General features: G+C 38.4%; 2 protein-coding genes across 2 annotated transcripts in view; both read left to right on the forward strand.

Moving 5' to 3' along the window:
- Positions 1 to 10272, forward strand: part of sv2a (synaptic vesicle glycoprotein 2A) — a 33394-nt gene extending 23122 nt beyond the window's left edge. The window contains exons 6-13 of the mRNA XM_044117190.1: positions 566 to 655; positions 732 to 839; positions 932 to 1020; positions 2139 to 2303; positions 2528 to 2661; positions 3245 to 3451; positions 5200 to 5359; positions 6058 to 10272. Coding sequence (XP_043973125.1) covers positions 566 to 655; positions 732 to 839; positions 932 to 1020; positions 2139 to 2303; positions 2528 to 2661; positions 3245 to 3451; positions 5200 to 5359; positions 6058 to 6241 — 1137 coding nt within the window. The 3' untranslated portion in view covers positions 6242 to 10272. The remainder of the gene's footprint in view (positions 1 to 565; positions 656 to 731; positions 840 to 931; positions 1021 to 2138; positions 2304 to 2527; positions 2662 to 3244; positions 3452 to 5199; positions 5360 to 6057) is intronic.
- A 594-nt stretch (positions 10273 to 10866) lies between these two features.
- Positions 10867 to 12929, forward strand: bola1 (bolA family member 1). Its single transcript, XM_044116536.1, has 2 exons — positions 10867 to 10991; positions 12272 to 12929. The coding sequence occupies exon 2, from the start codon at positions 12278 to 12280 to the stop codon at positions 12722 to 12724; it is 447 nt and encodes a 148-aa protein (XP_043972471.1). The 5' UTR covers positions 10867 to 10991; positions 12272 to 12277; the 3' UTR covers positions 12725 to 12929.
- The last annotated feature ends 1931 nt before the right edge of the window (positions 12930 to 14860 follow it).

The following is a 14860-nucleotide window of genomic DNA, read 5'->3' on the forward strand; positions in this document are numbered from 1 at the left end:
TCTCCGATGCTCCAGACTTATCAAGCAATCAGTCAAGTTTATTTTGATAGCACATTGCAGCAACAAGGCAGTTCAAAGTGCTTTACATCATAAAAAGTCATAAAACACCCAGTTAAAAAACTGAAGCATTACATTTTGTCAGGTGCCATCAGATTATTGATTGATCTTTTTTAGGTAGATCTGTAAAGACGCTGTTACAATAATCAATGTGACTTGATGAGTTTCTCTAGATCTTCCTGAGACATTAGTCCTTTAATCCTGGAAATGTTCTTTAGGTGACAGAAGGCCGACTTTGTAACTCTCTTTTTGTGGCTCTGAAGGTTCAGGTCAGATTCCATCACTGCTCCCAAATTTCGAACCTTATCTCTAGTTTCCAGCTGTAATAACTGAAGCTGTGTGTTGACTCTAGATCTATAACTCTAGATCTATAACACTAGATCTTTAGGTCCAAAGATGATAACTTCAGTTTTGTTTCTGTTTCTTCTGAGTAATGTTTGATTCTCAGACATCCTTCAGCATGTCCTTCAGCAATGCTCTAGTTATTTGTCTTGTTCACCTGTTGCAGAATGGGAAGCATGACGAGGCGTGGATGATTCTAAAGCAGGTCCATGACACCAACATGAGGGCCAAAGGTTACCCAGAAAGGGTCTTCTCTGTAAGTTGCACATAGCACAGGTGATACTGAACATCAGTGAAAATGAAGGACTGAAGATGAGATCTGTTGCTGCCAGGTGACCACCATTAAAACGGTGAAGCAGATAGACGAGCTGGTGAACATGAGCGACAGTGCAGCCTGGCATCAGAAATGGAGGCTGAAACTCTCCTCACTTTTCCATCAGGTTGGTTTCAGCGATGCCTCTGATTGGTTGCTCTCTTCTTTCCATAATTCCTTAAATTTAATGAGTGTCTCTGTGGTTTTGTGTTCTTTCAGGTGTGGAATAATTTCCTGACCCTTTTCTCCCCTGAGTACCGCCGCACCACCTACATGATGATGGCCGTGTGGTTCTCCATGTCCTTCAGGTAAGACCCGGTTCATGTTGTTATCCAGACTTCCTAACACTCATCAAACTTTACTCAGAAACTCTGTTTGGTGCATTTTGTTGGTTTTATCTAAGCACAATCAGAAAATTTATGAACTGTTGAATTTGGTTTATTTATAAAGTGCCAATTAAAAACAAATGTCATTTCAAGTCACTTAAGAAATAAGAGCTCTTCATTTAATTCTCACCAGAACTCTGTCAGCAAGATCTTCAACAGGTTGAAGGGTTTTTCCTACTATCTGGGCTTTCTTATAGTAAAAACTGCAATAATCTAGACTTAAACAATCAAATGTAACCTCTAGTTTATTGGCGCCATACTATTTTATAGTATATTTCTACTTTCAGAATAACATAGAGAGGAAAGAAGCAGTTCTAAGAAACCCATTTAACATGGGATTTAACATATGTTGGTCAAAGATGACACCAAGATTCCTTATCATTTTTAGAAGCTATTGAGAGTAAATGACTGACTAAGTAGTTTGTTTTTAGATGCTCATATCTAAATATAGTCTTATTTGTAGGTTAAAAGTAGAAAAACATCATTCAGGTGTCGTCAGGAAATCCCAGTATAATTAAGTGACTGCATGGATAAACATGTCAGAGTATCACCAGTATATTGGAAGTTTTATAACTAGAACTGTTCCATGCACTGAGCCTTGTTGTACTCCATACTGCCTGCAGTGCTTGTGCAGGACTAACCACTAAAATTTGCTAATTCTAATCTATCAGAGAGAAAAAAACAATTATTTATGGACGATGTAAACGAATAAATGTGATTTTCTCCTTAGATGTGGTGGTGGTGTTTGTTCTTCAGGGTTTACTCAAAGCATGTTTTATCCTGAGATCAGTCTCAGAAACATGAACACCATGTCAGAGTTAAAGGATTAAGAGTTTACAGTTATTCACTTTCTGTAAAATAAGTGGGAGGGAGTAAGATAAAACAGCATTAAAGGTGCACAATATTTCTGTACCAATTACTTATTGTCAAAAATCAGTGACCTGTGAAGACATTTAGAAGGTGCTTTTGAAAAGTAAAAGTTTTTGTGTGAATTTTCCACAGTTTGGCTTTTTGGGACTGATTTTCTTTTTTTCCTGCAGCTACTACGGTCTGACTGTGTGGTTCCCTGACATGATCAAGTACCTGCAAAAGCAGGAGTATGCCTCACGCACTAAGGTGTTTGTCAAGGAGAAAGTGGAGCATGTCACCTTTAACTTCACTCTGGAGAACCAGGTCCACCGTCAGGGACAGTACTTCAACGACAAGTGAGTCTGCTGCACTCCCTCATTACAGGCTGCCAGGAGAAACTGCAAGAGGAAAATGGTTTCTGCCACAGTGTCATGACTGCATTCATTCTTATCATAGATTATGTTTTTTTACTGTCAGTTTGAAGCTGATTTTATTTGTCTTTATTTAGAAACCCTGCTTGTTTTTTAGAACCACTTTGTGACTTGCAGGTTATTTTATTTGCTCATGTACTTGTTTGCAGGTTCATGAATGTGAAAATGAGATCTATGGTGTTTGAAGATTCGCTGTTTGAAGAGTGTTACTTTGAGGATATCACCTCCAGCAACACTTTTTTCAAGAACTGCACATTTATTGCCACCCTCTTTTACAACACTGGTGAGGAATTCACACACAGTCTACTGGTGCTGGATACTGCAGTCCAAACTCTAAAGGCATTATATCCAGCTCTGGAGAAAATGAAGACACTACTGCACTGATCCCTATTGAAAACCTGATGGTTATTCCACCAGATATTGATTTCTGGATTATTCCCAAGTTAAAACATTAGTATTGTTGCTTCTAAATGAGTATAAATTTGTTTTCTTTACATTTTTTGAGGTCTGAAAGCACTGCAATTTTTTCATTATTTTGATCATTTCTCATTGTCTGCAAATGAATACTACATTTTTGCTTGGAATTTCAAAGACATGTTGTCAGTAGTTCATAGAATAAATGTTAATTTTACTCAAACATAAACCAATAAAAAGTAAAATCACAGAAACTAATCATTTTAAGTGGTATATTTGTTCCAGTGCTGTATTTAATGTGCCATCATTATGTTTTACAGGCTGTGTTTTTAAGTAATGATGACAGAATCTGTTGCTTTGGTTAGATTTAAATAGTTGAAGTTTCTGAAATCTAAGTTTCTTTTTAGCACAATGACTGCTGCTTTTTACCGACACCCGTTCTCCCTTCGCAGATCTTTTTAAATACCGTCTGATCAACTGTAAGCTCATAAACAGCACTTTCCTGCACAACAAAGAAGGCTGTCTGCTCAGTGATGTCAGTGATGAAAATAACGCCTACATGGTCTACTTCATCAGCTTCCTGGGCACCTTGGCAGTGTTGCCAGGTAACATTGTGTCTGCGCTCCTCATGGACAAGATTGGGCGTTTGAGGATGCTTGGTAAGACAGAGAACGGGACGCCAATATGTAGCATTTGATGAAAGTATTGAAGAAGGAGAGAGAACTAGTGTAAATAAATCTTCGACATTTTGCATTTGTCTTCTGTTTTACTAAATTTGTGCAACACAAAATGTTGTAAAATAACTTCATAGCAGCATAAATATGTCAAATTGTGCACTAAAAGTCAGATTTCAGATGGTGAGGCTGAATGTTTAAAATGTTCTGGGAGTGACCAAAAACTACAACCCATAAATTAGCACCGCATTTGGTGGTGCTAATTTATGGGTGTCAATCAGTCTCTGAATGCTCATAGCTGTGTGTTGGTCCTTTTCTCAGGCGCCTAACAGAAGAAGAACTTTTATTTATGTAGCACTTTTTCAGCAACAAGGCAGCTCAAAGTAGTAGATGTGCAATTTATATGATATTTTATGCATTTCAAGGAAAAACGGCCCTTGAATAAAACAGCAAGCAGTGATGAATGCTGTAATCATCTATAAATAACTCAGTTTATAAGTAATAATTTAAAAATGCACTTCAGTTTACTTACTCAGCAGAAATTTGATGGTACATCAGGAAGCTCCACCAGCTTGTTTGGCAGTGAAGGATTGTGAGGATGTCATCTCGCTAAAGAGATTGTTTTAGTTGTTCCTAAAACTTTTAGCTGCAACCTTTCTCCGGCACTCCTGATTCAAATGAGCTGCTTGTTTACAGATTTCTCCTGTAATTCATGCTGTAGCTCCTGCTGACATCACCAATTTAGACAGTGCCAAAATCTACAATACCTTCAACATTCAAAGCTTCGAAAACTCACCAACAGCTTTACTAATAAGTATAAATGCTGATATTTTCTCATGTGTCTTATGGTTATTTGTTAATTCAGAACTGTATTTATAATTATTGATTGTTTATTAGGCATTATTTTCTGCTTTTCAACTTCACAATAAATATAGCACCCCCTAGTGTAGGAGGAGCTATAGCACCCCCTAGTGTAGGAGGAGCTATAGCACCCCCTAGTGTCTCCTTGCCACTATCCACATTTGGTCAATCTTCCCTAAAGACCCATACAAACAGTATTAACAGGTCGCAACCTGTTGAAGTTTAACCAGACATTAACAGCATTTTCTGTTTGGTGGGAAGTAAAACTTTACTTTTTTTTTTGTTTGAACAAAACATCTGTTAGTTCCCTAAAATCTGATTGTTAGCAAAAATAGCTTAAGTCCTACAGGAAATCACCTTTGCAATTTCATACTGTCCTGCTTCCAGTCTGTACCTACTAGGTAAATTTACCTGTTGTTTATTTTGAGTTTGTTGAGTCATATATAATGTCAAATTATATATGATGAACATCCTGCTTGTAAATATTGGTTTTTGGAATTACATATTCACTTTTCCTTACTTAAAACCACAGGTAAAAAAAAAATTACATCCAATCATTCAGGAGTCAAAGCAGGTAGAAAATGTCCTCTGCATCCACACTGTTGCATGATGGGTACAAAATGTTCTGATGGCTCCATTACTAGACAGAAAACATATTAGGACTAGAATCAGTTCAGCTTAAATCAGTTGAAAACATCCGTTATTTGGACTTCTTTAAAAAAATGTGCTACCCTACAGTAAAGATTCGAGACCTTTAATGAAAACAGTTCTTGTTTATTCAAGTAACTCTGGTTTAACTCGAAGGTTAAAAATATACAGCGACCTGTCAGCAGTAATCACGCTCCGTCTCTTTTTGTCTCCTTTTTTCACAGCCGGCTCCAGCGTCATCTCTTGCATCAGCTGTTTCTTCCTGTCTTTCGGCAACAGCGAGTCAGCCATGATCGCTCTGCTGTGCCTGTTTGGTGGGATCAGCATCGCCTCCTGGAACGCCCTGGATGTGCTGACCGTCGAGCTCTATCCGTCTCACAAGAGGTGGGTGATTTAGGCTCTGACGTCCTGAAGACAGCAGCACTGCTGAATGATGTCAGAGGAGCTGCCCTTCAGTGATTGGTTGGCTTTCAGGGACCGATGACATCGTGGGGTGAAATTATTGCTGCTGTTTGGCCTGGAAAGCTCATTTTGGCATTCAATGGTTTTCATAAAGTATATTTAATTATTACATATATGCATCTAAAACTGATTTAAAAATAGAATATAAGATAAAGAGGAGCAAAATGTAATTTTTGTTTCCAAGACTATCAGAGATCAACTTTTAGATTTAATTGAAGGGGAAAAACCACCATCACCGGGTTATAATAAGAAACGGCATAAAAAATCCTGAGATGTTCTTCAGTTTGTTTGATTTATAGCTTGGAAATAAATTAAGAAACAGTAACTGATTTAAACTAGAAAACATTCTCATTTTAATGAGATTTGGATCTCATTAACACTAAGAGATCTCTTTTAACTAAGAAAGATCATAACAGTGAAACAGCATCACATCTTAGGATTTTAGATGTCGTCCAGAAGAAACAGGGTTATTTCTTTTTAACAAGTCATATTCTGCCAGTTGCTTCTGAGTTTATTTCCAAGCGTTTTCCAGTTAAATGTTTCAGTTGTACTCTCCTTAAACTCTAATTGAACTTCCAACACAAATCCAACGTAACTTTAGTTCTCTCCTCTTTCCTCAGAACCACTGCTTTTGGCTTCCTCAACGCTCTGTGTAAATTAGCGGCAGTGCTCGGCATCAGCATCTTCACTTCGTTCGTTGGCATAACCAAGGCCGTGCCCATCCTGTTTGCCTCTGGCGCGCTGGCAGCAGGCAGTTTTCTCGCCCTCAAACTACCAGAGACGCGGGGTCAAGTGCTCCAATAGTGTGGCGCCGGCAGCTCTGCAGAGGGCAGCAGAGCTTTAGCCACACTGCAGAGGAAACGGCTCAAAAGTTCATCAAATGGTGCCCTCTGAACCCACCCCACACTCACCTACATCCACAGCAAAATGGTAAACTACAACATGAATTTGTTAAGGTGCAACATTCAGCCATGAGAGTAAAGGTTAGTGCTGTTGCTGCATCCTGATAATTCCAGAAAAAGATGTTTGTTGATGTTTACTAAAGTCTGGAGATGAAAAAATCAAACAGTAAACCAATGTAGATGTAACTCCATTAGGTTTTGTCCCCCTCAGTGTAAAACCATCCAGGGTTGGAGGTCAGTGACTCTGATCGTTAGCAATGCAAACAGACTCATAGAAATGACCACTAGCCATCATTGCAGAGTTGTCCGTATTCACCGTCATTCTTTTGAGCGACATCAACTCACCTTTGAAGTTGTGAGTTCTTCATCTTTGTTGGACATCTGCTCAAAAATGCAACAATTCCTGCCTTGATTGGAAGCATTTTTGACTCTGCGGGGGAAAACCAAGACGTGTCCGTCTTGGCCTTCCTTACTCTGTTTCTCCTGAGGTCTTGTGTTGGTGTCTAGACTAACTGCCATTTTGTAGATAATAGAACATTCCAGGTTTGCTTTTGTTATCGTTACGAATCGGAGATTAATCTCCCTCCCTTTATGGCATCACTTTGGATCGCACCAGAACAGGGATGACTCCGAGACAAGTTTTCTGTGTCTGTCCATCTAAAGCACAACCATTTGTCATGAGAACATTTTCCCAAGGAAAATGTTCAGAATCTCCCAGTCAGCCGTTATTCCAGTCAAACTGTATAACCCTTTGTGAGAACTGCCTTTTCCCTTCTCCTTTATGAATATACAGGATGTGTGTCTTTAAGATGTTTCAGAGGGTGTTATGCATGTCACAAAGTATGAACTGTATGTAAACTTGAAAATCCAGACTATAACATGTAAACAGAGTTTTACTACATTTGCTCATATATTGTTCTCTATCAAATTTCTGTAGTATTTTGACAGGACACTAGTTCTATATTTCTTGATACCTTTAACAGACTTTCCCAGGTGTTTTAGAGCACACTGCACGAAACGTTGAAAACTTGAAATGTCTGAAAGAAGATCATGATCAATGTAGAGAAGTTAATCTAGTCACCTTTAAGTTTTCACTGAGAACTCAAAATTTAAGCTATTGTGGGTCATCTTTGCAACTGAAACCTGACAAATGGTTGTTTATTTATTAAGTCTGTAATCATTCCACAAATGCACCTTTTTTTTTCTTTGCAATGACAGGGGTGGGGTGGTTTGGAAAATCCATGGTTTAGTCAAGTTAGCGCACCATGAATACCAGCCTACAGAAAAATCATCTGTTAAAACGTTTGTAGGAGTGAATTCACCAACTCCCTCACAATTCCTTATATTAACTTATTCCTTCTTACCTGATTCTCTTTTGTGTTAGTAAATATTCAGTGGTTGCATAGATGAGCTAACATGGGCTGTGCAGCTGCTAGCATTGGAAATGCTAAGTGTTTCTCTCTGGTCTCAGTTTTATCCATTTCAAACATTTGCTCAATAGTTATGGAGAAACTAAAAACATTGTAGCTGGTGTTGACTTCAGTTTGAACAATACGCTATACATACTGTGCATCAATTTATTATGAGTAGCTACCATTAGCACATGAAATAGGAGACCCAATCATCTAAATCCTCTCATTTAACCTAACAATATTTCTGCTGGTACCGTCTAACTCTGAGTATTGCTGCTGGTTTCTGTAAGATGTTGATGCTTCAGGACTTTTAGTTGTTAATGACTCACGAGTCCTGAACTGAAATGTTTTTGAAGTTTACCTTCATTCTGATTAACCAATATTGGATAACAAGCTTTATTTGCCTTTTATAAATTAGATATATTAAATTCAGGCGTGTGCAAAACCATCAGGACTACACCTTTAACCTGATTTTTGTTAGAACACAGAACTGATTGAGACATTAATTTAACATGCAGGATAATTCTCTCTTTTCCTGGACTTTAGTACATGATAGGAGCAAGACATAAAAGCACACTTATCAGAAAGAAATCACTAACAATTATCATATTATTCCATACAGGTCACATGCATTCCCACTTGCTATGTTATATTCACAGCTGCTTTCCAACATTTGGAAAAGCAATCATGTCAGACCAGTTTTTCTTGTCCAAACTGCCATTTTGTAGGATAGCAGCCATATGTAGTTTGAATTGAATATATAGCCAAACCACTGCACTAAGAGTGCATTGTGCACAATTCTGAGAGCCTTGAGTTGTTTGACCCTCATCCTGATGCGCATTAGGCTGGACAAGCATTGAAGAACCAGGGGAACATTTATTGAAAGCACAACCATAATCTACCAAATGATGATGTTGTGAACATACTGTAGGTTTACACAGCTTGGCAAAAACAAAATGACCCCTCGTTTATTTGCATTTATTTTACACTGATCTAGATTTGTCACCTGATCCATCATCTATTCGTGTGCCATGAGTACCACCTTTCATGAGTTATTGCCAAATATTTTCTGTGGCCTGAGTTTACACATTATGACAAGAGATCTGCTATAGATATAAATATATGTAAATAAAATAAACTATAATAGAACTAATAGGATTTGTAAATGATTTACCCCCATGGTCTTTACAATACTAAAGTAGTTTTTTTTTCTTTTAGGCATGTAGAGCAGAAACACTTTGATTTTCTCTCTGAAAATGATTCAAAACGTTGAATTTGACAGTTCAGGTGCCCTAGAAAAGAAAATCTCTGACTTGCAAAAAAACTTCAGAAGCCAAACTAATTAGCAGACTATGTTGTAAAATGTCCATCACACCCTGTCAGAAGCACACAGATAGACCCTGAAAAAACAGAAACTACATGTAAGAAATAAATTCTCTGCAGACCGGCCCGTGTCACACACCTTCCGGTTAAAATCCAAGTCAAGATTACTCTGTTTTAGCAGAGAGTGCTGTTAAAATGCTAACACGCTTCTCTCATACATATCTAAGCCTATGTTACAGGGTGTTTTTGTATAATTAACTTGTTGCCTAGGCAACAGTCAGTTGTGAGTGCAAAAGGTTAACAAAGCAATAAGTGTTTGAGTGTTTGTCTCTTACAAAGTTGTTGGCAGTTGAAGCACATTACTACATGCCGGCCTTTTTCCACTGAAGGGATTGTTTAGCATATTTGAATTGTGGCTGTGTGGAGTAGTGTTGAGCTGTTAGCGTCTTACCTGCAGTAGACAGCTGCTGTAAGCAGGGAAGATTAAGAGAATTCCCACCTAAAATAAAAAACAATTCTAAACTTTTCTAAAAGTTTGGCTTGTTTAAGATGGAGAAAATTCACTCAACATGTCTGTTCCTTTAAAGTTTTGACTCCACCTCTCAGTGAGATTTCCTTTTTGAATAATCAATCTGAAATCGCTCTGACTGATGTGTTATTCGTGTAAGAGACTAACTGTTCAGAACTACTTCGCACAACATTACATCAAAAATAAACTCTCCCACTAATGAAGACATGAAATAAAAAAAGCTAACATTTGTGTGTGACTCTCTAAAACCACTCTTGGTCTTGAGGCTTCTGTCGATACAAGTGCATCACCATAAATTAAATGTAACAATGAATTATCACCTTTGTCACTGTACTGTGCTGTAGAAAATGTAGTTGATTGTTTGTAAGTATAGAAACTGTGGAATCAAATATAAAAAAAGTGATAAAAAAGTGTAAATGAACAATGCTGTATGTTGTCTTTTGATTTTGTGTATTTTGGAAATGAGAATGAGATAATACAGTAAAATCATCAATGTCAAACACCAGTAATGGTCATAAATGGTCTGCAAAAGTGCAGATGCAGTTTTGTTTAGAGGTGTGTGAGATTTATTCATGTTGATTTTTGATCAGGATCGCACTTTGATGCAATCCTTTGGAACTATAACAAAACGTTATGAAAATAATTAACAATAAACAAGTGGAAAAAATAGATGGAAAGTCTATTTATTTAAATTGCCAAATATATGTATAGGTACACATAATGGTCTCTGTGCCCACTCACTGCGCTAGACTCTCCTGCTGAAGGAAAACATGTTGTAGCTCATTTAAATTATGCTGCAGAAGATATGGATGAGCAGTAAGTAAAGTTCTTGATTTACTGGTCCATCTGTGTTCCAACCATCACGGCGGTCATGTGATCCTGATAAAATTATCTTCCTCTCTGCATTGCCTGGGGGTCACACTTTCAGAAAATTTACAGATCGTCATTGTATAGCAAGAAATCTGACTAGATCTGCTGATTCTCTGCATCAAATGGAGCAACAGTGATTCAGATCATTACTTTTTCACTAAGGGCAAGTTTGTAGATTCATCCCATAAATGAAATCATCTCCTGAAAATTGTATTTTGTGTTTACTTAGGTCATCTCAGTCTGATTTTTAGCATACTGATCAGCAGGGGATTTCTAGTTGTTTATATTTTTGAAAAAGTATTGCGTATTAATCTTATTAGTGCTTAATTATATGGAAAAGGGTGAGCCTTCAGGTCTCCTTTTGCCTGCGTTTTCATTTCTGCGCGGCTCACACACCGGTGAGCTGTAAAGGAGCGGACCCGCTGGAGGACTCCAGCAGATGGCAGCCGTGACACTCCAAAGGTGCTAGCCGTCATAAAACCTAAAAGAAGAAGTCACGCTGTTTTTTCCTTTGAAAGGTGAGTTGTTGTTTTTTTAATTGGGGAATTTTACCTCACTGAGATTATGGTCAATATGATTTGTTTCTTCATGTCAGTGGTTTATATATGTATGTTTTGCTGTGTTTAACTTACAAGCTAGTTAATACCGGCTGGTTGCAAGCAGCTAAACGAGCTAAGCTAACATTATGAAACAATCAGGACCTTGTTACTGGATGTTGTTCCTTTTTTACAGTTACAAAAACACATAAACTGTTTGTGGTTGTAAATCGGCTTTAAAGCCCCTTAAAAAGAGTTAGAGGTTATTTTCAGTCCATTCTGATTTGATGAAATAAAAGTAAATAGTTTCTTACATTTGAAGTAATCAGTGCACGTCCTGCTGAACGATGGGCTTGTAGTGTTTTCGGTTGTTCTTTGCTTCTATATTTAATTTGATATGTTTAAATGGAGCAGATGATTTTGTTTTAAGATGTCCTGCGTTATAAAACAGGATATTCTGAAGGGAGGAGAAATGCTAACTCTAATCAGCCTGGGACCTTTTTGGTGAAAAGCAAGTTAGTTTCAGCAACAAAGCAACTTAGAATGCTTTACCTGATGAAAACGTAAAACATGGCATAATAAAGGAAAGTAACGAAAACATGTAGTATAGACTAATTTAAATATTATAGTCATTAATCTAAGGAAGCTTTAAACAAACTGGTTTTTAGCACCCATTTAAAGGAACTCAGGGTTTCGGCAGTTTTGCAGTTGAGTTTCTCTAGATCTTGTTGGGACATTAGTCCTTTAATCCTGGAAATGTTCTACAGGTGATAGAAGGCCGACTTTGTAACTGTCTTTATGTGGCTCTGAGTGCATCAATAAACCCAGATTTCAATCGACAAAATGAAATGATTTGATGTGTATCGATGATTCTAACATTGGAACTTGACAAAATGCAAAATCTGTTACTGGTTTTCACAAGTATCGACTAAATGAGGTGCTTAATGTTTTTGTAAAGTAAAGCACTTTGATCTGCCTTGTTGCTATACAAATAATCTTGACTGGTAACTAATCTTATAACTTGCTTTAATCTGAGCTAGCAGATTAAACAAGTGGGGATCCAAAATATAACCTTGTGGAACGCCACATGTGATTTCTGCCCACTGCATTGAAAAGTTACCCACTGAAGTCTCTTTTCTTTAGGTAGGACCTGAACCAGTCCAGTACTGTACCAGAGAGTCTGACCCAGCTGGAACAGGAGAATGAAAATGAAACATTCCTCATGATCAGATGAATAAATCTGTTTTTGTTCTCCTCCTCAGAGGCTGATGCTTCCCAGTGTCTCCCGCTGCACTCGGCCCATCTACCTTTCTGTAGCTCGGCCTCTGGCTCACTTCACACCACCCATGGACCCGGACCCTCACCGGCCTGTTGAAACAACCATCAGAACCAAACTGACTGAAAAGTTCAAGCCCGACCACTTGGAGGTCCACAACGAAAGCCACATGCACGCGGTTCCCCCCGGATCCGAGTCTCACTTCCGAGTCCTGGTGGTCAGCTCGCAGTTTGTGGATCTGCCGCTGATTCAGCGCCACCGTCTGGTCAATGAGGCGCTGAAGGAGGAACTGAGTAGCTGTGTCCATGCATTGGCCATCCAGGCAAAGACCCCTGAGCAGTGGGACGTGGACCCCGCTCTGGGCAAGAGCCCGCCCTGCATGGGGGGTTCGAAAAACGACCAAACTGTGGAGGAGAAGCTGAAGGCCGGGCGGGAATGAAGCGCTGGACACTCACAACCTGCTCTTTGGTTTTATCTGCTCTGAAGGTAAAATGATTGAAGAATAAACCATCTCTTCACATTAATATTAATCTGCCAGGATTTCCCTGATGTTGGTGTAAAACTGAGTACAGATGAGAACCATCAGGTTGGTCTTCTGTGCTTTTCTGCTGCTGAATGTAAATAAAAGTGATTTCTGAGATTCACTTCCATTTTGAAAGAGATTTATTTGCCTAAATACCTGCTTATTATATTAGGAGGGAAATTATTAGCTAATGGATTTATTTCAAGTTGAAGTCACAACAATGTTTCGGTTCAGACATGATGCTGTTTTCAGTGATGCTGATTTAAAACCCAAAACATTTAAATCCTTTAAATAATCCCTTTAATGTTTTTCTCAATGTTTTATGTTTTTCGTATGTTATTTTGTTAAATGAAACCTTTTAGTCAGCATATATATATTTTCTTTAGGTCCAACTGAGGATAAAGTTATGGGTTACTGTTGATTCTTGTATTGGAGGTTAATTAGGGGTGTCAATGTAAAGGGGGTGACTATAAATGTCTGTCTCACTTTATAGATTTTTATTTCCTTCCACTTCATTGCACTGCTTTGTGTTGGTTTGTCATATAAATCCAAGTAAAATATGCAAATATTACATTTGAGTAAAGTCCAAAGGGTCTTCTCAAAATCCCTTTTTTTTAAAAATATTTTATTTTCTATATCACAGTAAGCTGTGCCACAAACATCCAGTGACTTTTTACTCAAAATCAGAAACAGTCTTACTCATTTACTATACTTTGCTAAATACAGCAAATGTTTTATAGACTCACAAAATAGAAAATTATTGTCTCAAAAAGTGAAATAACTGTAAACATTAAGGGAAATGTTACATGTTAGATTTATTGTTGTTCAGGTAAAAGAGAATTCAGTTAGAGTTCAAACACTACTGGGTTTCAGTATATAGACAATCGATCTGGCTTATTGATCCTTGGTGTTGTCAGTCCTGCTGGCTCGCCACAAGGGGGCAGTATATGCATACAAAACGACCAACTGCGGCGGATGTTTAAATATATTTTAGAAATCTCCTTTAAAGACAAACAATGACAATCATCTTAACTCACTTTTTATTAGATATTTACAAATGTGAGATAAAAGCAGAAACTAGATGTTAAAACGGGTCACACAAAGATAGATTCTGTTGATTCAGAAGGAAATGTTTAATTTAAAGTCTAAACATATTTTAATGTTTTTTATGTGATTTGTCATGTAATTAAGTAAAAATCGGATTTAAAGAAGCAGAAAGTCCAAACCAGAGTTTGTTCTGGTTTCCAGTTGGACCCAGTTGTCCTGTGTGTGCGTGGGCATTTATTTCTGTCCTCTCACTATGAAGTTGTTCCTGTGTTAACTATATAACACAATGACGGGTAAAAATCACCTCCTCTGCCAGGCGAGGAAGATGAGACAACAGCTAACGTGTCAGCTGGAGTCTGGCGTGAGGAAAACGGGCCTCAGAGGTTTAAATCAACACAACTTGTGTCAATAAAGCAGAATTTGAATGTTTCCCTCCAACAGAGTTATTGTTAGCTGATGACGACCGGCTTCTGGAGGTGCCGAGTGTCGACTTCTACCACCATCCTGGGCCTGGACCCGACGGCCTGTCAGGCCGAGCAAAAGGTTCTGGTGAGGAGGGAGAACAACTGGTGTCACTGGTCTAGAAAAAGACAAACAGGAACACAACCAGTTTATGACCCCTGGTACTCATTAGAGCCAGGAGGGGCCTGCGGATCGACCCGGGGCCCGGAGTCGCTCTGCTGCTGCTGGGGAGATTTCTGCGTTACGATTCCAGGTGGCATTAGGATCCAACCGAGGGAACGATGAGGTGGAGTGCTGGGACTTAACAGGTTGGCTTGTTTTCCCTGTGAGCTGAACATCACCCGTTCATTAGAGGAGGTTCTGCAGCAAAATGACAGGTTCTGTCGGGTCCCAGCAGTAGATAGTGACCCAGGGGGGCTCCGCTTGAAAATACCTTCAACTTTGGAGACAAACTGCCAGAAAACTCATATTTATATCTCCCAAGAAAGTAAATAATTCACACTTTACACTCAGAAAACTGTCTGAGAGTCTTTTATTTTTGCT

The sequence above is a fragment of the Gambusia affinis genome, linkage group LG05 (assembly GCF_019740435.1).
Source record: "Gambusia affinis linkage group LG05, SWU_Gaff_1.0, whole genome shotgun sequence".
Classification (NCBI taxonomy): Eukaryota; Metazoa; Chordata; class Actinopteri; order Cyprinodontiformes; family Poeciliidae; genus Gambusia; species Gambusia affinis.

Excerpts from the sequence above, each read along its gene's own strand:
- bola1 (XM_044116536.1), top strand. The coding sequence starts at position 12,278 with ATGCTTCCCAGTGTCTCCCGCTGCACTCGGCCCATCTACCTTTCTGTA.